The sequence below is a fragment of the Laetiporus sulphureus genome (genome assembly GCF_001632365.1).
Source record: "Laetiporus sulphureus 93-53 unplaced genomic scaffold LAESUscaffold_39, whole genome shotgun sequence".
NCBI classification, from domain to species: Eukaryota; Fungi; Basidiomycota; class Agaricomycetes; order Polyporales; family Laetiporaceae; genus Laetiporus; species Laetiporus sulphureus.
Genome location: NW_024468548.1, coordinates 101,373 through 124,793, shown reverse-complemented (window position 1 = coordinate 124,793; position 23,421 = coordinate 101,373). Strand labels below are relative to the sequence as shown.

Below are 23,421 nucleotides of genomic sequence, written 5' to 3'. Positions count from 1 at the left end.
CCTGCTAATAGTCTGCCTGACTATTGGAGGTGTTAGGTATATTTGGTACCTAAGTCTCTGTCCACGTTGTGGACTAGTACGTGTGAGAAAGCACATGTGGTTCTGAACGTTCTAGCAGGGAACACTTCATAACACAATGTCTTGTCCAGAGGCGAGCTTGATTGCATACTCCTTCATGTATAGAGCTGCTCCTCCTTCCAGATGCGCATTGGCCTGCCGAATTTTGTCCTTGTCATCCGTGAAGTGATTGTAATCGAGCCATATGAGGAGGTTTGTGAACCAGGTCTCGAAGGTTTCGGACGACTTTCTCCCTGAGTATTTGGGCAGATTGGGGAGCTTGATTCAGCGGGGCGATTGACTGAATTGGCCAGCCGGTGGTTGGATACCTGTGGGAGGTGCATTGATTATAGCATTGTTGAGCCGGGTTTCCAGCCCAACGATATAGGTTGTGGTCTTCTCCTGTGCCTCCTTCAGGGCGACCATGTTGCTGTAAAGGGTGTCCATCTGACCCTTTACTTCATCCTTGTAATCTTCGAAGTCCTTGCGAATTGCTTGGGCTTCGACCATCAGACCATTGTTCACCTTGATGAGCCTTTCATTATCAGTGGAGAGGGTGCCAATCTGAGCTCTTGCGACTTTTAACTGGTCTCACGTTTTCACCGCCATTATTTCGACATGGATACGAGCCAGTATCTCTTCTTCCAATGAGGCCACCGTGCGCTCGTGACGTTCATCCATCTTTTGACGTAGTGCTTCGTAGGAGCTCACAATGTCTCTCATGATGAATGCTTGCACCACATTCATTGTCCATTCTTTGACGTCGTTTGAAATGGTGTTGGGTGCTGTGGCATCGGCGGCTTCCTTGATTGTGTCGTAAGAGATACCCTGCCATTCCCAGGTTGCAAGCGTGGTAAACTCTGGCAGGGTGGTGGGTGATGGGTTTCTGACTACTCCTGACACCTTGGGTGTGCTGCTATTATGTGGTTCATTTGCAGGGGCAGCTGGTCCTGCTTCGGATGATGTAGAATTTGCCTGACTCCTCCAGGGGTCGGTAGGCTCACTTTGGGTGTGTCCTCCTGGGAACGCAACACCGCCAAGGTTGTACTGAGACATTGGGATGGATGTCGATGATAGTGGAAATGAGGTGATGGACAATGTGTTAATCAACTCTTGGTCTTAGCTCTGGCGATGATGTTTTTTATTTAGAAGGGGATCGTGGGGTCTTCCTTGATGAGTCCTTCTTCTGCTAGTTCCTCTCGTAGGGCTTCTGCTCAGTCATGCCAATATTCTCTCTCTTCCTTGAAATCAGGAATGAGACAGAATGGTGCCGAGTAGGTGGTGTAGGCATATACTTGTACTATGTAGTGATAAAGTACTTGCTGCCAGTTGGTGATGAGAGGTTGGTAAACGAAATATGTGGTGCAGATGACTGTGAGTTGTCCCTGTGCCGGACGATAGAAGTCCACGATGTAGTTTTCGTATATAAAGCCAAATGTGTATCTCGGCATGAAACTATTGACGTGGTAGTACAAAGGTATCACTGGTCCTAATAAGGCCAGTAGCACGACTCCTTCTCGAACCTTACAATGTCTCTTCCTACGCGCTCCTGCTCCTTGTTGATTCCCCTGAACAAAATCTTCCCTAGTCCTATGCAAAGCTTGATTGCGATGCATCTATCGACGAACGTGAAGTCATCACCTCGCCCAATTCTCTTGTTCAACGCTCCTAGGTGTCGCAGAATGCGATCGTGACACTGGATCTGTGCCTCCGTGAATTTAGCAGCGATGTGTGGCTGCTGTAAGACCTTGTACTGCTGAATGGTAGCATGTACAGTGGGCGCAATATTGTCCAAAAGTGTGCCTTTGGAGTTCTCATTTATACCAAGAGGGTGGTAACTCTTTGAGAGCGTGAAAGTGAGAACAGTGGTAGCGTCGTCGTTGGACCACCAGTGGGGTTTGTAGATGGGGACAGATGGGTCAGATGTGTCTCTGGGAATTGCTTCGGCCCACGAGCTGACCTTAGTGCATAACTTCTGTAGGTCAGAGCGATAGTCATTGGGCTTGGCTCGAAGTAGGTTGCTTGCTGTCAGACGACGAGTGCATCTGAGATCGAGGTTGTAAGGGTGGTAGTGTCCATTAGGCAGAATGATACCGTTGTGCACTTGAGGCACTTTACCGGTCGGTGCAGTGCTGTTTCTTTTGAAGGAAGGAAGTGGCTTAGGTGGTAGAGGTGAAGTGAAACGATATGAAGGAAGTGGTGTGGAAAAAGCCCTGCCCTGGACGGATGGTTCTCTGGGCAAAAATGCACGGCTACCAGTGTTAGACACTTGGTAGGGGCGTAAAAGGTCAGTCTTATTCTAATGTCATGGCACGCCGATGACAAAGATAGACAACCAAAACTAGAGTCCCCTTGAGGGCCTCCTGGCTAAGAGCCTACAGCGACGAGCTGTGGTGATACGACGTGCCCACTGACGAGGCCTAGTCGCTAGTCACAGAGTAAGACTTACTGGTGAGGCGAGAGGCGCTATCACACAGGTGAGGATGCAAAGAGATGTATAGCACACTGAGAGTGTCTGGTAAGACCCCTCTATGATGGTAGTGGTGGACGAAGGAGAATAAGACTGAGGTCTCCTCCTCATCTCGCTGGTCCTTATATACATGATTGTCTAGCTACTATACAGTACCATGTAAGCGAGTCACACGCTACTCTACTGGTCAGTGCTACAATCATACAACATGTCCCAATTATCCTGATTGGCTGCCTAATAATAACCCACAGAGATGGGGCTCCTCTTGAGCATGCAATATGGCGTCATGGCGATTGTGACATATGACATCATGCCGAGGAGTTCAGTGTCACGTGACAATGCCGAGGGAGATCCGAGGTCATGTGACTAGATGCCTTGTTATCTTATCTCCCATTAGATCACGTGATTCTTGTGCGACGAGAAATGATGAAAAATGATATGCTTCTAATAACATTTGTTCCTATATTGACTTGTCAGGTAAAAACCGTGACACTAGCATATTTACAAAGCTTGATCTGAGATGGGGGTTCAACAACATAAGGATTAGGGAGGGAGACAAAGAAAAGGCTGCCTTCATTATGCATCACGGCCTCTTCGAACTCGCCGTAATGTACTTCAGTTTTTGCAATGCTCCTAGCACCTTCCAAACCATGATGAATACAGTCCTTGAGGACTTGATTTGCACTGGAAAGGTGGTAGTCTACCTAGACGACATCCTCATCTTTACGGACGATCTCAAAGAACACCGATGACTAGTAAAAGCAGTTCCACAGCACCTCCGGGACAATGACTTGTATGCCAAACTAGAGAAATGCTTCTTTGAACAGTCCTCAATCAAGTACCTTGGCATAATCATCAGCAAGAACTCGGTACAGATGGATCCTGCTAAAATCGAAGGTGTCCTTGACTGGCCAGCACCTACTAAGGTCAAACAAGTACAGGCCTTTTTAGGATTCGCAAATTTCTACAGGCGATTCATAAAGGACTTTGTGAAACTCACATGACCTTTAACGCTTCTCACCTGTAAGGACGTGCCCTGGCAATGAAAGGAAGAGCAAGATTAAGCCTTCAGTGCACTCAAAACAGTGTTCACATCAGCCCCGATCTTACAACTCCCCAATGACACTGCATCATACCATCTAGAGACCGACTCCTCAGACTACGCAACTGGGGCAGTACTTGAACAACTGAGAGAAGACAAGCTATGGCATTCAGTTGCATACTACTCCAAATCACTCAATGAACATGAGCGAAACTATGAGATTTATGACAAAGAGATGCTTGCAATCATTCAGGCACTAGAAGAATACCAGCACTATCTAGAAGGACATCCAGAACCCATTGAGATTTGGTCAGATCACCTCAACCTTACATACTTCTGCCAGGCACAGAAGTTATCCTGGTGCCAAGCACGCTGGGCATTATTCCTCACACGATTTAATTTTGTACTTAGTCACCGACCTGAAAAGACCATATATGCTACATGCTGATCCTCTGTCCAGGAGGCCAGACCATGAGAGGGGGGTAGACAGTGACAATTCGAACCAAATGCTGTTAAAACCTGAGTTCTTTGCTATCAATGTGATTCGACCCACTCATGCATCTGAAGTTGATGATGCTCAACTACTGGAAAGGATCAAGAAGGCACTCACAGATGACATAATGACCAAGGATTATCGTGCACTTTTGACTACAGGACAGCACGAATTTGGGAAAAACCTCGCAGAATGGAACTTGAAGCACGGACTGCTACTCCATCACGAAAAGGTTTATGTCCCCAAGGATCAACAGCTACGCCTGGACTCAATAAAGCTCCATCATGACACATTACCAGCCAGACACCCAGGCAGGTTCAAGATGTTGGAGCTCATCACTCGGAACTATTGGTGGCCAGGAATGTCTATAATGGTTAAAAAATATGTACAAGGTTGCGACAGTTGTCAACGCAATAAGTACTCCAGAGAAAAACCATATGGACTGTCACAGCCCAATGATGTACTAGGAGGACCATGGAAGATCATTACAGTTGATCTTATCACTCAACTTCCTCCAGCCATGGACTTTAGGGGAGAAAAGAAGACAGCAATACTTGTCGTCGTAGACAAACTCACGAAGCGAGCGCATTTTTATGTAACAGATGACACAGTCACCTCATCCCAAGTCGCTAACATATTCTATAATGAGATCTTCAAACTCCATGGATTGCCATGCCAGATTATCTCAGACAGAGGTACTCAATTTGCAAGCAAACTATTCCAGGAGTTCTGTCAGAAGCTCAGCATAAAGTCTACAATGTCTACAGCATATCACCCCCAATCAGATGGTCAGACAGAAAGGGTTTACCAGGTGTTGGAACAGTACCTCCACATGTACTGCAACCACAGACAAAATGATTGGGTCTACTATCTGCCAATGGCAGAATTCTCATACAATAACCAGACTCATGAGTCCACTGCACTTTCCCCATTCTTTGTCGAATATGGCTGACACCCAAAAATGGCACCAGACGTACACGAATCAATATGTCATCCTTTATTGGAACATTTATTCACTCACTGATCCGAGGCACAAGAACAGGCAAAGGCAGCATTGGAAGTTTCAGCTTCATGGATTGCATTGGGGTGTCAAATCCTGGATGTGCATCTGCTTTGGATAAGGCTTGTATTCCGGCCACTGTCCCAATGGGAATGGAAAATCAGATGAAGTATTTACTATTCCCAAGCAGAGAAAATCCTACGATAATTCTGACAGACAGTCTATCATCGAAATCTTCTCCAAAACTATTGAAACTACTATCCTGTTTCACTGAAGATCCCCTGCCCAGTAGGATCGATGAGGAAACATTTGGAATCTGGTGCCTTTCGATTATAACCTCTTTCATAGAGTGCGATTTTACTGGAGGCTGATACTGTATCCAAGGAACAGAGTCTTTCACTGTCATCTGTATGTTGCAGTCAATATCACATCTACTCTTTTGATTATGAGTTGTAACGGCTGACATTGCATTGCTTCTGCTCTATCTGCATAAATCATATGATGGCATCAGTTCATTGTCCAATTCTGCATGGTTGTTTACAACTAACCTCCTGTATGAACTGCTCAAATCCATCCTGGTCAGGAAGAAATTGAGGCCAAACAGGCCAATCAGCATCATCAGAAGGGGAGTGGTGCAGTTTCAAGCTGTTCATCTGCTGAGCAAAAAGTGCAGTAGTGAAGAACTTGTAGAAATCGCTGCTGGCCGCTGTCTGAGGGTGTCGACGAGTGACTGAGTCACCCGCGCATCGTGATAAAGGCAAAATGCTAGAGACCTGTCTCCCAGCACTCCCCACTATATAGTATCCATGTATATATATACAAACATACTGGTGGCAGCACTGCGCATTGCAACAGGACTTGCTGGTGAGATCATGCTGCAAGGTACAATTTTATGCCCTGGTTGCTTCAGCCTTTTCCATATGGCCTTCATTGATATCCAGATGCATAGATTTGCTGACAGTGAGTCATAGAGATTCAAGAAGCCTATGAAAACTGATTTTGATCATTGTAGAAGTGGCACCCCAATTGAAAACACTATGAGTGAGACATCCACATTATCAAGGGAGTGAGTGTTGGAACACGCAATCCCGCTGCGTCTGTTAGGCATGTGCTGATTACCTTATATGGTAATGCTACTCAACGCCCAGTGCAGCCAGTAGTCTTGAGTTCGGGTACTTTCAGACATTTTTTATTCTCGGGCTTAGCAACCCACTTATTTCTGTACTTATATACTCGTGCACGGCGCCTGCTCCCCTCAGACGTTGTCTCCCTGCTAGGAGTACGAATGCTGAGGTGAGCTTCATACTGTGCACTAGTACTACTTGCTTGTACTTACACGTTCCTTAGTCTCTACGTGTCTTCGATGCTCTTAGGTGAATACAGATGTTGTCTCCCTGCTAGGAGTACGAACGCCTGAGTCTCTACGCATCTTCGACGCTCTTAGTACTCCGTAGGTTCTCATAGTGAGTCAGCCATAGTATATATCCATCGCCATGACTTCTGGAAAGGCATGTGTCGGTGGGTCGATGTGGTAGTTTCAGTATTGAGGACCTCGCATGTAATGAAGACACCCTGTGCTATGAGCCTTGCATCCCTTGAACAATCAGCATCCGATCAGTAGCTAGTTTCCAGTTCTTCTGCTGTCTCCTCAGGTCTGCCCATTTGCAGATGTGTTACATGGCACATATTTAGAAATATAAAGATCCGGATATACATTAAAGGAGATCATGTAGCATTAGAAAAACTCCAACTTTACCTTTTTCCTCACTTTGTCACCTTTTTTGAGGATTAAGGAGAGAAAATGTCAAAAAAGCATGAGGATCTCCTGAAATTGCACCTTTTTCCCACATTATGACAGCTTTTTACTCGAAAAGGAGCGGAAAGGATGGTGAAAAGGCATTGATCCGCCAGCTGCATCAGAAGCAGCCGAAGTTCGGCTTTCCGGCTCAATGTCTTTATACAGAATATCTCGTGACCTTTCCGGCGCTTTCTGTGTGACTTTTCCAAGAAAAAGGATAAAATAAGCGCAGAACCAGGAGATCCCCATGCTTTTTGGGCTTAATACCTTTTTTAGACCGAAAAAAGCTCTAAAGGGGGCTAAAAAGCAATATTTGAGTTTTCCTGATGTACCGATGAGTACGCAAATGAATCAGGTTATATATTCATTTGTGAATTGGAAGTGAGATATTTACGTTCCACGGTATGCATTCAGTAATCTGCCACCTAGCATGAAGGGACGATCGTCACAATTGAAGCTGGAAATATGCTTACTGCAATTCAAGTTTGTAAACAGATTAGGAAGATATTCGTGGTGGCAAAGATGCCCAGCGGGCTGTAGCGACAACAGTAGTCAATAGAACGTGGCGCGGAAGCATTGTTGGTGTAATGATAATGATGTCGATAATGGAAATGCGATGCCACCACGGGATGCTCCGCAAGTTGTTGTCCCATCATCTCTACAGTGCAATATGTATTCGACGCTCTCTATGATAGCATGTAAGCACTCGGTAGTCATAAACCACCCCAATCCTAAAATAGTGGCCCGATTTCCGCCAGTCTCGTTTCAAATTCCTTGCTCGGTATGTAGATTCCCAGCAGGCATGGGAAATATATCACGTGCGTGTCTGTGTTCTCGGTTGCGCGCTAACGGCTTGTGCTTTTTTTTTGAAAAAAAAAAGATTCCGACGATGCTCTGCATGTGTTCCCCCCTTCTCTTCGTTCTCCTCCTTATAGACCGTAACTGTCGTATAATCCCTGGGTGATGCGATGTGCGTTGATGATCACAGCGACTCGTGCCCGGGACACAGGTCATCATACGCAGGTTGTCCCTGGTGGTTGTCTGTTCTGTGCATTCTCCAGGTGTCAAATCAAAATCTGTCACTGGTGAAGTTGAGATGGACCCAACAGTGAGTTTTAGCCAGTTCTTCCAATTTCCGTATGATTTCAGATGTCTCTTTCGACCTTCACTTCGTGCCTCCCCTTTCCACATGTGACCAATGCAAGGGAAATTCTTTGAGGTCTGTTTTCCGTCGCAATCATGCTCTCCATCAACTAAAGTAGCCTGCATGGTGAAAGGGATTGAATCTGTATGGTCAGCAGAACTTGAATGAAGAGATCGGTCTGATGTATGCCATAGATTGGCACACTCCGCAAGACATGCAGCGAGAATGTGCAATGCGGTGTGTATTCTCTCTCCATCTTCAGGCTGCTTGATGAATGTTTGCTGATCATGATGCTCTCCATAGTGTTCGTCAATGCGCCTTACATACTCTGCCCTGTGGAGATGGCATATTAGTGTACTTGAGCTCGCACTCGGGCAACTTGTCACTCGGGGACCTCCGTGCTTCAAAGGCGGCAGAAGAACAGGACCCTGCCCTGGCACCGCGTGGATGGTGGAAGGCAGGAACTGACCGGAATCTGAAACACGGGTTAGGTGATTTTCTCGCTGCATTGAGAGATATATTAGCAAATGACCATTATGGGTATGTCCCCCGCCCGAGGAACCATTGTAGCATGCGTTGTGACATGTTTACCCTTCTAGGGAGCTTTTCTTTTGGTTATGGCGTACAAACTTTCAGTCAAGAAGTGCGCAAGCGATCTCACTCAGTATACGATGGCAAGCGAGCAGCGATGGCTGCTATCCTCGCTGTTTTCGTCCGTCGGCGATGCTTTATCTGCGGACTCAGAGGGCTGATGCAATTACGGTCATTCGGTCCAGCTGGAAAAGCCCGAAGCGCATCTGCCCTTCCTGATTGATGAAAAGCCACTGCATTCCTCCTTTGTAACTCTCAGGATGCAATATGCGTGTCGCCGGCCTCCGAGGTGTCCGCAGTCAACTGATAGAATTCGCAGAGGATTCCACATCACGGTCGTGGGATTTTGGCCTCGAAGCCCGCTCGCTAAAATAACATTATTACCCTCGTACTCCACGCCAACGCTACACCAGGCGCAAAGAGCCTAAGGTGAGCAATGTTGTTTAAATGCATCAACGTTCTGTCTCGGACGATGGACGATAAGTTGTTAAGCGCAGTTTCGACCTCGTACTACTGAAATATATTATACTCATTGGACAGGTATTCCCGTCGTCACCAGACAACGGAGTAATACATAATACTGCATGTAATTTATACCGTACTCTTCCACATGCTGTCACGTTGTGGAGACGACAGTGTATGACAGAGAAGGGGACCTGCGACACGGCTACCGATACGATATTACCGAAGTTGTACCATGTCGGTGGTGGGCGTCCTCCTGATGGCTACAGTGTGTGGCTTGGGTACCTATCTTGCATATATCCATAGGGTCCTAGCTAACTATGTATTTACTGTAATTCATAAAGTGTCTGTGCGGTTATGGTAGTCCTGTCATGTACAGTCATACTTCGCATATCCTGACATAGTATTGATATTTATGCATATGCATATCAGTGTTACCGTCACTTCCTTAGGTATTCAAAGATTGGTTGTATGCTGCGATGAGAGACCTGTACAGCTCCGACAAGGATGATATTGCTGTAATGAATAGGACCTCTGGGCGCAAATTGCCAAGTGACGTCACTGCAGTCATAGTTGGCATATTGCTATGAGATCATCACTGAGCAGTCACAAAATGCGAAAAGTTCGTTGTGACTCACGTCAATCATAAGCCTGGTATGCGATGCTACGAGGATGGCGAGCTTGCTGACAGTTATCGGAGTCGGATTGCGCCTGGCATTCCGTATGTTCATTTGGCGGTGGTACGAAACACTATAGCCTGGCCACTGATGTGTCGCATTCATCCATCATTCTATCAGTCACTACAAGGCTACACGCACCTGCATACGAATGGATGCCTTCTCCGGTACATCTCCATTGCAAATTGGCTGCAGACCGTTCGCCAGCGCTGAACAAGTGCCCTTCAATGGCACCATAGATAGTGGTATTCCGAGCGTTCCATCTAATGACTGGAACCAGACTGAGATAAGGGAGTCACAGCCCCGAGGGCATTGCTTTAATCGATATGGAGTAAGAGGAACCGGTTGCTGCATAGGTACAGGCGGCGAGATGGACGAGGAAGATTGGGGCTGCCGACCAGCCTGAGTGGATGAATCATGGCCAAATGTAGTGAAGACTCCATGTGACATATAATTGGCGTCGCTCTGTTCCGAATAGGTGTAAGGAATGGAATCTCGAAGAACTTAGGTCCCCAACATACCATATACTCGGGTGCGACATCTATTGGGCGGGAAGTCCAGTTCCCAGCATGTCGGAAGTCTTGAATGCCATCCTGTGCTGCGGCTTGATCCAGTGTGGTAGGGGCATCGTGGGAGTGGTCCATGCGAAGTGAAGGCTGTGGATGTGGATGGGACCGGTGCGTCTCCGATGACAGAGCACCGGACAGCTCGGAATATGTGCTAATCCAAGCGACATGATCTTGAGGATAATTCGGATGATTGTCTCGCAACCGGTAAAGTCCTGCTGGCATGCGGATTGCCGATATGGCAGTGAGTGTAAGTAGTTGTGGAGATGACCATGGAGCGTAGCAACACTTATAACTGAGCGGAGGCTTCAAAGTCGAGCTCGCGAGGAGTCAGCGTGGTGTTGAGGCTACGCAGAGTGCATCTGAGCAGGACGTCGCAGGCGAACTTGATATCAAGATGTGATGCACAAAAATTCACGTACGTTGGAAACAGAGCGAGGATCATGCATGAGCGTGCCGGATCTGGGCCACACCAATTGGTGCCGCTAGGGTTCTGCTCCACATAGCGGGCCGCGATCATTTGAGTAGCTTGCCATTTGCATGGTGATAGGATCGCTCAGTATCTGCTCACTCACTTGGATATAAATACAAGGTTGTCTAAATCAAGGTGACCTTCTTGAGAAATGATTATAATTTATATTCAGCCTGGTAGGCTTCAGTCTCCGGACCACAGAGAAACCTATCGATGAGAGTTGTTGGACTTGGACAGAGAAGTCTAGTTCTTGATCTTCGCCCATGGGCAACAAAGCTGGCGCACTGGCGTGTGTCACGCGCGAAGGAGCAAATGTTGCGCATGCTATATTGTGCTCTCTTCTATGCTGTCCACACGCAGCTGCGGAGTATACGCGAAGACCGTCCAAAGACAAGTTTTATGGATATTGTGGCCTTCGCGTCCAAAGTTATGCCAGCGGCATGTTGCAAATGAGAACAACGGATATCGACGGGGCACATCAGGGCGATCAGATTATATATAAAATTTGGCGATGCAATCACGATGCGAAAGCGAGAGAGCGGATGTATGAGCCAGGTACTGGAGAACAGATATCGGCCTGACCTTGCATAGTCCTAGTCATCCCCGGATCAATGGTTAGCACTCTGTGCACGAGCTGTGTTACCAGTAGAGCGCAGCTCGCTGCACAGCTGCGGGCCGAAAACGGAGAGCTGGAAAAATGCCCGAAACTAGGGTAGCACTTGTTCCAAGATAGGATAACGGAACATAAATGATAGATATCAAGCGCGTCTTCTGGATTGAGCATCAGAGATATTGAGCGACGCGCGTCCAGGCCTCCAGATATCCAACATCAAATCAGTGCCACATTCTCAGACGTCCGCACACGTGCACTAGTACAGCTCACAGCATCCATTCCTCCCCTCAACCCTGCCTTGCATGTCGTGGCTCCATCTCGTGTGTTTCACTCGAACAGTCTCCTGCGCGGGGGCCTGCATAACAGCACCCAGTCTTTTGAGCAGAGGTCACCACCATGTGTTGCCGTATCGGGTGACGTTTACATCGCAGCACGATTCAGAATGTTTTATCGACGATTTTTGACTACCATAGATTCTGCGGCGAGGAATAGGGCATAGAACAATCATGGATCGACGAAAACAATAGCAATTATCGTTTAAAATGCTCACCAGCTATTGTGAGTAGCGTCCTCTGCAATGAACATTTCTGCTAATCTATTATGGGGCCAGAGGATCAATAAGAACAGCAGGCTCCTCCGTATTTCCGCCCGACTCAAGCCTCAGGATGGTGCTCTTCATCACCAGTGGATCATCGGATCTAGGCGAGATCTATGTTCACATTGTCACCGATCGAATTGCCGCTAAAGCCAGGCATACACAAGTACGTCCTCATTTCTGTCACGTTCTTCGGGTCTTGATAATGACGTGCGAATGAAAGGTCATGGAAAAAGAGAAGCGACAAACATCAGTCCAAGTTGAAGCAGATGACGCCAACGAAGTTCGACAGACTGAGGGACAAATCGTGAAGTAGCGCCACATATGGATAGCCTTTCAAAATTTCAAATTCTGCTCAGCCGCGATGAAATCCACGTGGACTCGCTGACGGTCACATGAATTCAACGAGGAGTGACGATGTTCATTTACGGGGGAACGATTGGATACTTCAAACACCGGTGAGAGAAATCGAGCTCAAGCCCGGGCCGCTAGCTCGTAACCTACCAACAGATGGTCAAAGGAACTTCACATCAAACTTCACATCAACGCATACGATGGGCATGGTAAACACGTTCACGATCAAAATTGAAATTGGCGCCATTCACGTGATGGAGATATCCATCCTGGACTGAGGGCCTTCTTACTTTGTCCGTGCCCGGGTTAGTTGAAGCTTTGAACTGTTTTGAGTCTTAGGCTTTACCATACCTTTTTTCAGCACAAGTTCTCACCCGAGATGCATCGTTTTCCTGGTTACAAGATGTACTAATACAACTTGAACTGAATGCATATACCTGAACTACTCCAAGTGAGTGTAGTTCCATCTGTTTTGTTATTCAAGTTCCTGGTTCGGTCTTGGCAAATGGCTAGGTACATCAAAGTGCGCAATCAATAGACATATTTTGTGCTAGTCGTCCTGAATAGATTAGGGGGCGAATGCAAGCTCCAGGCTGGCCGTATCGAACGCGCAGTAACGAACGTCGAATGCTATGAACTGTCAAAATGAAAGTCCTCCATGTTCCCAATCCTTGTCCAACCTCCCAGAAAATCACTCATGCACGCCTGTAATATCGGAGTATCGGCTCAACTGTGCCCAGGAAGACCTGCTTGATTTACACCAAAATGATATAGTCGTTCTGAATGGGGCCATCCGGGAAGAATGCCCATTCCGGGATGCTGCAGACATGGTCACTAGCAATACACTCCTATGGAGATTCTGAGCGATCACCGTTTGCCAACCCCATGTTGTTGGTATTTGCTGCATCGGACAAGTGAATGCCGACAGTTCGGTCTATCAAGGTAAATGAAACACTGATATGGTATTTGAACGCTAAATTCTTCTTCGTGTAGGGCACGAGAGGAATAATTACATCTTTTGGTGCCGACATTGTACGTGGCGAGGATCTACGTTCCTTGTCGAAGGCAGCGTGGTCTACTTGTGAACGGAAAGTCCAGTCCGTCTGTGCTTGCAAGTTCACGTGCTCCCGCAGAGTCTCCCAAATCCCGGTCGGGGGCCAAATCCCGGTCGGGGGCCAGACTGTGGTATCTGGTGCCTTCGGTACGCAGCTCGCCGACTCGGAGTCGCTCCCTGTGTATGCCATGGAATAGAGCCCCGAATAGTCGCATGGTAGTAAGGATCACAGCGACGAGAAGGATCGCTGTCGAATCGGTGGAACGGCCCCCTCGAGAACTGATCTGCACTTCAGAGAGATGGTAATGATATTGAGAGGACAGCTGGGATGGCGATCACGCAGCGGCACAGCTCGTAAGGCATATGCTTGAATTATGGCGAGATGAATATTTGCTGCCCATCTGGACATAAATGCAGCCCTAATTGTGAACGTCAATTTCTTTCGCGGTATTGGCACGCTGTTGCTGGATAGGACCGATATCCAGGGTACGCCTCAGCAGTAGCCTGAGGTGTCCACTGGGTCGGTATCCTCAACGAAAGGACAAGCATCATCGGTGGAAATATAATGGCACGAGGCCATATATTTGAATAATACCTCGCTGCGCGCGTACGCTAGAAGCTGCCGAGATGCTAAGTCTGCCCGTTACTTCGATGGAAGATAGAAGCTATAATGGCACGAGACCATATATCTTCACTCAGAAGCTTCCAGATTTCGATTGGCAGTCTGCCTGCTACTTTGTGTTGTGATTGAATGATCGCGTCTAACAAAGTATGGTTGCTGGAACCAACTCCAGTTCAAGATAACCAAGATCATTTTACTGTAAGAGGCTTTGACCGCGATACGCTAAACGCTCGCTCGGCTCCGACTGCGGCTCCGACGTACTGCTGCCAGAAATAAATCAATGAAGTAGGATATCGATGCATAATTGGAGACAGAATTTAGAACCACGAAGCTTCCGTACAGTCGAGATCCAGAGCCAAGCAGTATGACCACATCCGAGTCTAGTCAGCGCTAACCTTACGCCCGACTGTCGAGGCTCGGGGGTCGTGTGGAGTCGTATGCTGACCACTGGTCGCAGGTTACGTACAGATTGCACAAAGCCTGGATATCTGTATATTGCAACGGAACACGCGAACACGCTTTTGTCGTGCTTTTCTTGACGGTTCTCGGCCGTTCCTGCAAAGTAGAGATCAGCGCCACGGTATCCACAGTATTCACCAACAAATCGGATTTGTCCACGCGGGTAAACATAACGCCATGTAGTACTCTTAGGTCTCATGCATCACGGACGAGACAACTTGCAGATGGCCCGCTGAAGTGTAAGACTTCTTCGGTCGGGGTTGGCGCGATAACAAATAGCGAGTCACTGTTTTGAGGGCGGGAGGAAGGGCTTCATCCGAATCTAGCAATTTATCTCACAAACTAGTATGATGACTAGTACAATTGAGCGGGGGTTCAGATCCATGACCAGATCAACTTCGTCCCCCTCGCCCTACTAGTACTAGTATGACAACTGGAATTCAACAGCAATAAACAGCCCTGTGCTCAGCCATAGTAACAGCAGGATATCGAACGGGCCCACCTCGAGTGCGAAGTTGAAGTAGTAACGTGAGACGTAGGCGCCAGTCAGAGGATATCCGGAGCCTGCGTAGGTTAGATAGGATACCGGAACGTAAATGCGAAATGTCGAAGTAGACTCTCGGAAGAGGACCGCGGTTAGAGATATTGATCGACGAACGTCCCGCTAGCAAATCAGCACCACAAAGTTCTCAGGCTTCCGCACACGTGCATTAGAGCTTATGGCATCGATTCCTCCCCTCGACCCTACCGTTCTGCGTGTCGTGGCTCCGCCTCCATGTGTCTCGTTCAAACAATCTCCTTGAGCGGTGGCCTGCATTAGTACAGCATCCAGTCTCTTGAGCAACGGTCGTCACTTGACTTCTCTACCTCGTCAGTACCAGCATTCCTTTGTGTTGCCCTACGCGCAATGTCCAACATTCAAGATGTTCCGTCGATGATTCTTGACTGTCACAGGTTCTGCGATGAGGAATAGGGCATAGAGGACCACGGATCGATACAGAAGATAACAATCATCGTTAAAAATACTCGCCAACTATTGTCAGTGGTGTTTTCTCGGCGACAAAAGTTTCTGCTAGCCCGTTGTGTGGTTAGAGAGTCATGAAAGACAGTAAGAATCCATATCCCGCCCGATTCAAGCCTCAGGATGGTGAGGCCGACGATGTCGCTCCTCCGGCTTCTCTTGATTACCTGTAGATCATCGGATCAAGGTGAAGTCTACTTCCACGTTGTCACTGATGGGATTGACATTGACGTCAGGTATACACAGGTACGACCTCATTTCTTTCACGGTTTTCGGCTCTTGATGACGTGCGCACGATAAATCATAGAAAGAGAAGCGGCAAACATTAGTCCAAATCGAAGCAGACGACACAACGAAGTTCGACAGACTGAGTGACAAACCGTGGATTAGCGCGATGTATAGGGCCTTTCATTTCCGACTCAGCTGTGACGGAGCCTGCTGGAGCTGACGGTTCACATTAGTGCACCGAGGAGTCTGAATAACGATGTTCACGCACGGGGAAGTGTATAACAGTCGAATATACCGGTGAGAGAAAGCTCATGCAGACCAACGTCCGAGCCGCCAGCTCATCGCCGAGGAACAGATTGATCTGCGATGCAGCCTAAGACTCCACACAAATGCATGCGATGAGCATGGCAAACACATTCTTTGATCGCACAATCAAGTGATTGGCGCCATTCACGTGATGCGGATTCTGGAATCTGGATTGCGACTCGGAGCCTTCTTCCAACGTTAACGATCAGAGTGTCTTGACAGCCTGAAAGATAATGTTAGGGCCGGTACCAGCAGCGCCCGCTACGAGGAGCAGATCGTGTGCGACACATTTCTGGGTCTTTGCGAAGAGAGGAAACAAAACTTTCAACAAACGACGCATACGAAAAGCACCACTACTGTCGTAGCGGGAACAAGAATCTTTTGATTTGAGTCCGCGCATGCGCGGCAACGTGTGCAACTCCGCGAAGGAGTTTGCGTCGGAGGCAATTTCGATTGTTGTCTCTGATGGGATTGATCGAAGCTCTGACCTGTGTTATCAGGCTTTATCGTACTCTTTTGGCGCAAATTCTTCCTCGAAATGCATTGTTTCTCGTTTTGCTGATTGAAAAATGTGCTACAAGTGAATACAAAAATATCTGAACTATCCAAAGTGGGTGTGGTTGCGCCTATTCCGTTCTTCCCGCTTTTAGGATGGCGAGTCGGTCTTGTCGAATGGCCAGGTACATCAAAGTGCGTAATCAATAAGGATGGTTCGTGCTAGTCGTGTCGAATTGAAAAGAGGCGGGCGCAAGCTCCAGGCCGGCCGTATCGTAACAGACGTCGAACGTTATGAACCGTCAAAATGAAACTCCTCCATGTTTCCGATCCTCGTCCAACTTCCAGCAAATCACTCATGCGCGCCGATAATAGAATATCGGCTCAACTGTGCCCTGGGAGACCTGCTTGATCCCCGCCAAAATGACGTTGTCGTTCTGAATGGGTCCATACGGGAAGAATGCCCATTTCGGGATGCTGCAGCCGTGGCCACTAGCAATGCATCCCTATCAAAAATTCTGAGCAAAGGGGCACACATACGAGGTGCACTGCACACCTTCTTCATCTGCTCAAACTGGAATGCAACAACTTGCGCCAGCTTTCTCACCGTTATGGCGGTCGAAACATTGCTAGAAGTTCGCACGTTGATCTGCTGATGGTACATTCTGTTATAGCCCAGCCACTGTATAAATTCTTGAGTCCGCATTTCAATCTGTGTCATGGAAGACGAACCTCCATTCGAAAAGATACCTTTTGTGGCACATTTTGAGCGGCATCGAATATAAGGCAATCACCGTTTGCCAATCCTCCGTAGTTGGCACCTGCTTCATCGGACAAGCGAATGCCGACAGTCTCGTCTATCGAAACAAACGAGACGTTGATATTGTATTTAAACGCTGAATTCCTCTTGATGTAGGGCACGAGAGGAATAATCGCGTCTGTCGGTGCCGACATTGTACTACGTTCCTCGTCGAAGGCGGCATGGTATACTTGTAAACGGGACATCCAGTCCGTCTGTGCTTGCGAGTGTACGTCCTCGCGGAGAGTCTCCCGGATTCCGGTGGAGGGCCTGCCCGCGGTATATGATACCTCTGGTATGCTGCTCGCCCAGTCGCTCCCTGTGTACGCCATGGAATTGAGCCCCGAATAGCCGCATCTTGGTGAGGACTGCAACGACGGGGAGGACCACTGTCGAATTGGTGGGACGACCCCGTCAAGAGCTGGCCAACAGCTCAGGGGGGTAGTGATATCCAGAGGATAGTTGGAATGTACTCGGTACGACTCGTAAGACATTGCTTGAAGGACCGCGAGACGAGACATCTGCTGCCAGCCTGGCTGCATCTAAATACAACCCTAGCTGCAGGCGTCAATATCTTCGCGGTGATGGCACATTGTAACAGGATGGGCTGGATATCCAGTTTACGCGGCCTCAGCAGCAGGCATTTACTGGCAGCAAGTCAGTATCTGCAGAAGACAAGCGTTCGAGGAAGGGAAGAAGCTTACGATATTGGCCACGAGGCGGCGATAATTACCAGTGAGAACAACAGACATGTACAAGCAGCATGGTCATGTCTAGTAGTGCCGCGGCGATTCCTCGCACACTGCTACAGTCCCGTGGCGCTAATTCAAGTGCTTCCTCGCACTGCTCCCCATCAAGCAGTCCCACGGCCCTGATTAATGATTAATGATTCCTCGCACACTGCTCCTGTAAGTCGTCACGACTTGCAAGCAGATCTAGCAGTCCCATGGCGCTAATCCAGGTGCCTGCTCCCCATCAAGCAGTCCGACGGCCCTAATTCCTCGCACACTGCTCCTGTCACGACTTGCAAGCAGCGCAATCAAATCTAGCAGTCCCGTGGCGCTAATTCAGGTGCTTCCTCGTACTGCTCCCCATCACGACTTGTAAGCAGCGCGATCAAATCCAGCAGTCCCGAGGCGCTAATAGAAACAGATGCGTTCAAGAGTACAGTCACATTTAAGTCACAGTGTGATTTTGACCCGCCCGCGAGATCACACGCGTTAAACCGTCAAGCGAGAATTTCAGATCGGGCTATTTACATACGTCGATCCTTGGCCCCATCAGAAGCGGGATCGCTCCTCGGAGCGAAGAAAACCGACTTCAAAGCTTCATGATTCGCCAGCTCGACCGAAACTACACATGGAACCGGGCCCGTCACTTATTGCTGTACCGCGGTGTATGCGATCCTGCATGCTCTTGACGCCTTTACTCAACCCGCTCTCACCGTTCCGTACGTTGACCTCGTGTTTCTTTCTTGTAGTGGCCGTCAGGGAATGTTCCGATATAAGGCTTCCTTCTCAGTACTGATCAATGCGCTGCTTCAGTCAAAGCATTGAATTGGACGCCCTGATGAGACACTGTCCACTACCGGACAACAATCGGCGTCAACGACAACACTCGGTTCTTATGTCCTTCGCACATTTCATGAATGGCATCGAATATAACAGTTCGTGCACCATTAGAGGGCCCTTCAGAACATGAACAGCATAGGGTACAAGTATACGACGAGATAACGTTGAAAGAAGCGATGATGAGAAAATGATCTGATCCAATAAATAAGGGCTTCAGCGCTTCTTGGGCTTACTCGCACCGTTTGCCTTCTTCTTCGGCCTGTTAGAGTCATCAGATTCATGCCCCTTTCCTGTTTCAACTCGCTTCTTGTCCGCTGCGAAACGTGTCAAGTCAATCGCACAATCTCGAGAGCAGATACACAAACCTTTAGCAGCTTTTCTTTCCAGCTCGTCCCAGTCCTCTCCTGGAGATCAGAACGTGAATATTAAGAATCAAATGGACTTAAGCTGGCGTAGAACGTACCTTCACTTCCCTCAGAACCAAAATCAGATCCGCTGCCTTCATCTTCACTTGCATCGGACGCGTCGTCATATGCACTCTCGCTGCTCTCGGAACTCTCCGATACCTCAGATTCAGCCTCGAACTCGGACTCAGAGTTAGACTCTTCCTCTTCGCTCTGTGAGGTATGATGCGTCAACGCCCATAAACCAAAATAACCGCGACGGCACGTACCTCTTCACCACCTGCTGAGCCGCCCAAGAAGCTCCAGCCACCCTGCTGGAAGAATTCATACGGGTCCTCGTTGATCGTCTTCATAATAGGACCCCAGTTCAAGTTGACAGGGCCTTCACTCAGAGGAATATCGACAGAGCTGGCACATAATATCAACAACGACGAACACTTGCAAGGAGAAACGCCACATACTCGAGCCAGTTCTTCACATCATCCAGTTGAGAGCTCGGGATCGAGTTGATATGTAGCGGTGTCTTCGTGAAGTCTTTGAATATGAGGACCATATCAAACTGCTTTAGACCGAACTGCACACGCTCCAGTGATGCGATCTCGATATCGGCCAGGGTGACGACCAGGAATGGGGGGTCAGATAGATGGACGAGACACTCCGTGGTCGGCTGCAGGCGGACGTTCGTCCGGAACGGCACGCCCTCGAAGGATAGCTCGCGGAACGGAATGTCTGGCTCAAGCGTATCGCCGGTCTGAGACGAGAGTCAGAGCTAGCTTGCTGCAGAAAGAGCATGCGTGACTTACCGATGCTGTTGCTGCCTCAGCGATCTTCTCCGAAAATAGTTTGAATTCCTTGTTCAACATCTGTCTCCGCTTCCTCTCCTGCTGCTCGAGCTCGAGCTCATCTTCATCGCCATATCGGTACTTCCGCTTCCTGTTCCCGGTCTCGTCGAACTGGACGTCTGAGGCCTCGCGATAGAATTGCACGTCCTAAAAGAAGGATTGTCATGACAACGTGCATCCAGTACACAAGTTACAACTCACATGAGCCTTTTTCTTCCCAATGATGATCGGCGCCTTGAGATGGATGTGGATGATGACAAGCAGCTCATGATCGCATGGCTGGAAGAAAAGGTGCTTCACATTGCTGAACAGAATATCTGATAGAGCGCGATCAGTGGTGACTTCATCCGAGCGCTACGCGATCACTCACCAATCTTCTGGGATCCCATTGGCGATTGATATCTGAGACCATTCTGGTGAATCTCCACCTCTCCCGGCAGACGCTTGCCATCCAGCGCAGGTCTGACAAAGACTTCTGGAAGTTTGGTCGGCCGCCGGCCCTTGACCTCCACCAGGACATCCTGCTCAATGACATCGGCCATCTCCTTCTTCTGCTGCTCCCGCTTGTTGACCTCCTTCTTGAGGTCAGTGATCTGTTTGGAGATGGCATCGAAGCGATGGCCATCCGGAGAACGATATGTGATGGACCGGATGAAGGTGGCATCGGGATCCTCGAACGGCTACAGACAGATGAGAATGCCGTATTCATTGAGCGCCTGTTGAAGGACTTACCGTGTCTTCCTTCTTGCCTGCTAGCTGGCCCGGCGTCTGGAAGTTCACTCGAAGGTATGTGAACTCTCCTTCATCGTTCTTGCTCGCGTTCTTGATGGTGTTGATATGGAAGGGAACAGCGAAGCCGTGTATAGGAAGGATGATCGTCTGGGCTTTACGATCGACGAAGATCTGAAGTAAAAAAGTCAGAACGTCAGATACAAAGTCATACCGTCAGTTTACGTACTCGCAAGCTCTCTGCCTCCTTCGGCAGTGCAGCCTCACCCTTGTAGCTCTGAAATCGTTTCCATCCTTTCCCTTCATTGCGACCAATGCCTCCACCTCCCGTCGAATACTTCGCTAGACCTTCGGATTGCAGCCGGACATGGAGCTCTCTCTGATGCTCAGCGATCTTAGCAGCTGTGGTCTGTATCGACTCCTCCTGGGCAGCGCTCCGTGTCTTGTTCCGCAGAACTTTGCCTCCGGCCATCTTATTCTTCGTAGGGGAGCCGTTGCCTTTGGTCTTGGTGGTCGAGGCTTTCTTCCCCGATGCGCCTGCCTTGGCATCACCATCCGCCTCCTGGTTCAGGAAGAACATTGTATCCTTGATGGACTTGACGCCGGTAGTAAGGCAGACAGCCTTGTCATCATTGATTTGCACAGTGTCGATGAGCTGCAATGCGTATCTAGGGTCAACGATGCATGAGCAAGGGCCATGGACCACATGCAATAGAGAGTCGTACTTGTGTCCGCTTTCGTCGAGATCTTGGAACCCAAGAACAAGGTTGAAGACCATCCCAGATCGTAGAACGTGCCCATTCTTGGGGGATAGGAGATATGAAGAGTCACGGAACTCCATACCCATCTACAATGCTGGTAAGTTCCCGCATTGATTGCAGATAATCTCTGTACTCACTCCATGGCCGATGTTTTTGACGAAATGCTTCTCGAGCTCGGGTTTCTTATCCTTGACGTAAGAAAGAGCGTGATTATACACATCTCGCGCGATAGCACCATCTTTCAGTTGCGCGAGCACTTCTGCTTGCAGCGACAGCAGCAATGAATAGATTGCTTCTTGTTCCTACAAAGCCTCAGTGAGTCAGGAAAGCCCTAGTTATTTAAATCAGTGGCGGCCATACCTTTGATGGATCAACGATGAAACTACGTCCCAGATTGGCACAGTAACCCTTGTAACGCATGCCGAGGCTCACAAGAAAGACACCTTTGTGAGCGATGTTGTCTGTTGTAGACTCCGCAGCAGGACTCAGTTCATATTTGCCGCTGGTTTGCGATTGGATGATTGGCGTATAGCAAAACTCGGTGGACTGCCAGTCGATCTGGATATTGCGACACGTTCGTTTCAGAGTATCGGTGACGTCGCGGAGATTGTGTACTCACATCACTCAATCCTCGCCCTTTGCTCCATACCTTCATGTCTGGACCCTTGCCATTATCACCTTCGCCGTATCCTAATCGCGACTCGATCTGTGCAGAGAGAGCATCGTGTGTGATCTTGGCCTCCCTGTCGAGAATAGTCTCCAATTTGAGTACGACATGGTGTGCAAGAAGAGTTGATGTCAAGTTTGCGGCCGTCCGAATTGCTTTCTGTCACATGATAAGTAAGGGGAAAGAGTCTGCAATGTAGTCTCATACGCACTAGCTCTTCCTCATCCTTGACTGACATCAGAGCCGATATCGCAGGGGAGACATCAACCACAGTCGGTTTGTCATCGACTCCCGTCAATGCCTTCTCCCACTCCTCAACCAACTTCCCAGACTGCTTCTCCTTCGTGAGAGTGCCTATGCGTTTGTGAGAAGTATACGCTTGCAAGAATTTAGCCAGAGCATCGGTCGGAGGGTCCTTGGGTTTCGCTTGTATGAGGATTTCTATGGGTACTGGAGTGGTCGAGTTTTTGATCTGTGATAGGATCTTGGCTGACGACGAAAAAGACGCGTCAGCGTACAACAAGGAAGCATAGAGAAGACGGACGTGCCTTTGGATGCCGAGCATAGGACATATATACTGTCTTTTTGGAAAAGAATAAAAGTCGAGGGGAATTCGTAACCGAGAAGCCATGTCTGTGAGCATCACAATTAGACGTCCATCGCCTTATTAATCGCCACGCATAGAGGTGCACACCTGAAATGCGGTGCCCTTGCGGATGGGTTCATCCTCGCCAGCAGGATCGCCAGCGGGCAGAATAATGGCGTCCACATCAGCTAATGAACTGAAGTCGGCGTCGTTCTTGGCATTCTGCAGCATTGGTGCGATAAGTCAGCAATGGGAAATTCGCGGCAGACAATGAACGCACATTCCAAGCCGTCAAGATAGAGCCCAAGCGATGGTTAAACTGCGCCACATTCAGCTCAACCCTGGACGACATCTTCGAATGAAGATGAAAGAGGTGAGGTCCTCGTGTGATAGTGGTTGAAGAAGAAGGGAGAGAGGCCGCAGAACGCGTTTCGCTGAGCCACATTAACACTTGCCAAACACGTGACATAACGCGCGTGTCACACTGTGACTAATGACGTGACATGGACGCGTTTCCTCAGCCACTGCGGCGTATCCTCTTTC

At 48.6% G+C, this 23,421-nt stretch overlaps 6 protein-coding genes across 6 annotated transcripts; 1 reads left to right on the top strand and 5 right to left on the bottom strand.

The window, feature by feature from the left end:
- Positions 1–126: 126 nt before the first annotated feature.
- On the bottom strand, positions 127–1,113 carry LAESUDRAFT_761855 (uncharacterized protein; the record flags this gene model as incomplete). The annotated part of the gene is made up of 3 exons (XM_040912983.1): positions 127–311; positions 387–592; positions 653–1,113. 3 exons carry the CDS (start codon positions 1,111–1,113, stop codon positions 127–129), a joined length of 852 nt encoding a protein of 283 aa, XP_040761248.1.
- Positions 1,114–8,278: 7,165 nt separating this feature from the next.
- On the top strand, positions 8,279–8,756 carry LAESUDRAFT_659674 (uncharacterized protein; the record flags this gene model as incomplete). Its single annotated transcript, XM_040904822.1, has 2 exons — positions 8,279–8,544; positions 8,657–8,756. The coding sequence occupies 2 exons, from the start codon at positions 8,279–8,281 to the stop codon at positions 8,754–8,756; spliced, it is 366 nt and encodes a 121-aa protein (XP_040761247.1).
- A 347-nt stretch (positions 8,757–9,103) lies between these two features.
- Positions 9,104–10,587, bottom strand: LAESUDRAFT_729083 (uncharacterized protein). Its single transcript, XM_040909569.1, has 4 exons — positions 10,256–10,587; positions 9,876–10,199; positions 9,696–9,821; positions 9,104–9,641 (listed from the first exon to the last, which is right to left on the bottom strand). Exons 1-4 carry the CDS (start codon positions 10,523–10,525, stop codon positions 9,498–9,500), a joined length of 864 nt encoding a protein of 287 aa, XP_040761246.1. The 5' UTR covers positions 10,526–10,587; the 3' UTR covers positions 9,104–9,497.
- A 2,584-nt stretch (positions 10,588–13,171) lies between these two features.
- Positions 13,172–13,649, bottom strand: LAESUDRAFT_729079 (uncharacterized protein). Its single transcript, XM_040909568.1, has 2 exons — positions 13,328–13,649; positions 13,172–13,276 (listed from the first exon to the last, which is right to left on the bottom strand). Exons 1-2 carry the CDS (start codon positions 13,576–13,578, stop codon positions 13,183–13,185), a joined length of 345 nt encoding a protein of 114 aa, XP_040761245.1. The 5' UTR covers positions 13,579–13,649; the 3' UTR covers positions 13,172–13,182.
- A 2,924-nt stretch (positions 13,650–16,573) lies between these two features.
- LAESUDRAFT_729078 (uncharacterized protein) lies at positions 16,574–17,500 on the bottom strand. Its single transcript, XM_040909567.1, has 3 exons — positions 17,252–17,500; positions 17,076–17,201; positions 16,574–17,025 (listed from the first exon to the last, which is right to left on the bottom strand). Exons 1-3 carry the CDS (start codon positions 17,471–17,473, stop codon positions 16,876–16,878), a joined length of 498 nt encoding a protein of 165 aa, XP_040761244.1. The 5' UTR covers positions 17,474–17,500; the 3' UTR covers positions 16,574–16,875.
- A 1,369-nt stretch (positions 17,501–18,869) lies between these two features.
- LAESUDRAFT_729077 (FACT complex subunit SPT16) lies at positions 18,870–23,285 on the bottom strand. The gene is made up of 18 exons (XM_040909566.1): positions 23,159–23,285; positions 22,987–23,100; positions 22,841–22,925; positions 22,504–22,781; positions 22,245–22,451; positions 21,986–22,183; positions 21,763–21,927; positions 21,590–21,711; positions 21,094–21,532; positions 20,868–21,038; positions 20,506–20,815; positions 20,337–20,452; positions 20,097–20,282; positions 19,755–20,044; positions 19,563–19,701; positions 19,353–19,506; positions 19,255–19,293; positions 18,870–19,203 (listed from the first exon to the last, which is right to left on the bottom strand). Exons 1-18 carry the CDS (start codon positions 23,228–23,230, stop codon positions 19,103–19,105), a joined length of 3,186 nt encoding a protein of 1,061 aa, XP_040761243.1. The 5' UTR covers positions 23,231–23,285; the 3' UTR covers positions 18,870–19,102.
- Positions 23,286–23,421: the final 136 nt, after the last annotated feature.

Excerpts from the sequence above, each read along its gene's own strand:
- LAESUDRAFT_729083 (XM_040909569.1), bottom strand. The coding sequence starts at position 10,525 with ATGCCAGCAGGACTTTACCGGTTGCGAGACAATCATCCGAATTATCCT. Across the intron at positions 10,200-10,255 it reads ATGTCGCACCCGAGTATATG|AGCGACGCCAATTATATGTC; the intron begins GTATGTTGGGGA and ends TATTCGGAACAG. Across the intron at positions 9,822-9,875 it reads AGGCATCCATTCGTATGCAG|TGGCCAGGCTATAGTGTTTC; the intron begins GTGCGTGTAGCC and ends GCGACACATCAG.
- LAESUDRAFT_729079 (XM_040909568.1), bottom strand. The coding sequence starts at position 13,578 with ATGGCATACACAGGGAGCGACTCCGAGTCGGCGAGCTGCGTACCGAAG. Across the intron at positions 13,277-13,327 it reads GTAATTATTCCTCTCGTGCC|CTTGATAGACCGAACTGTCG; the intron begins CTACACGAAGAA and ends TGTTTCATTTAC.
- LAESUDRAFT_729078 (XM_040909567.1), bottom strand. The coding sequence starts at position 17,473 with ATGTCGGCACCGACAGACGCGATTATTCCTCTCGTGCCCTACATCAAG. Across the intron at positions 17,202-17,251 it reads AGGTATCTTTTCGAATGGAG|TGGCTGGGCTATAACAGAAT; the intron begins GTTCGTCTTCCA and ends GAATTTATACAG. Across the intron at positions 17,026-17,075 it reads AGTTTGAGCAGATGAAGAAG|GGATGCATTGCTAGTGGCCA; the intron begins GTGTGCAGTGCA and ends AATTTTTGATAG.
- LAESUDRAFT_729077 (XM_040909566.1), bottom strand. The coding sequence starts at position 23,230 with ATGTCGTCCAGGGTTGAGCTGAATGTGGCGCAGTTTAACCATCGCTTG. Across the intron at positions 21,533-21,589 it reads CTCGACGAAAGCGGACACAA|ATACGCATTGCAGCTCATCG; the intron begins GTACGACTCTCT and ends CGTTGACCCTAG. Across the intron at positions 19,294-19,352 it reads TGGTTCTGAGGGAAGTGAAG|GAGAGGACTGGGACGAGCTG; the intron begins GTACGTTCTACG and ends TCTGATCTCCAG.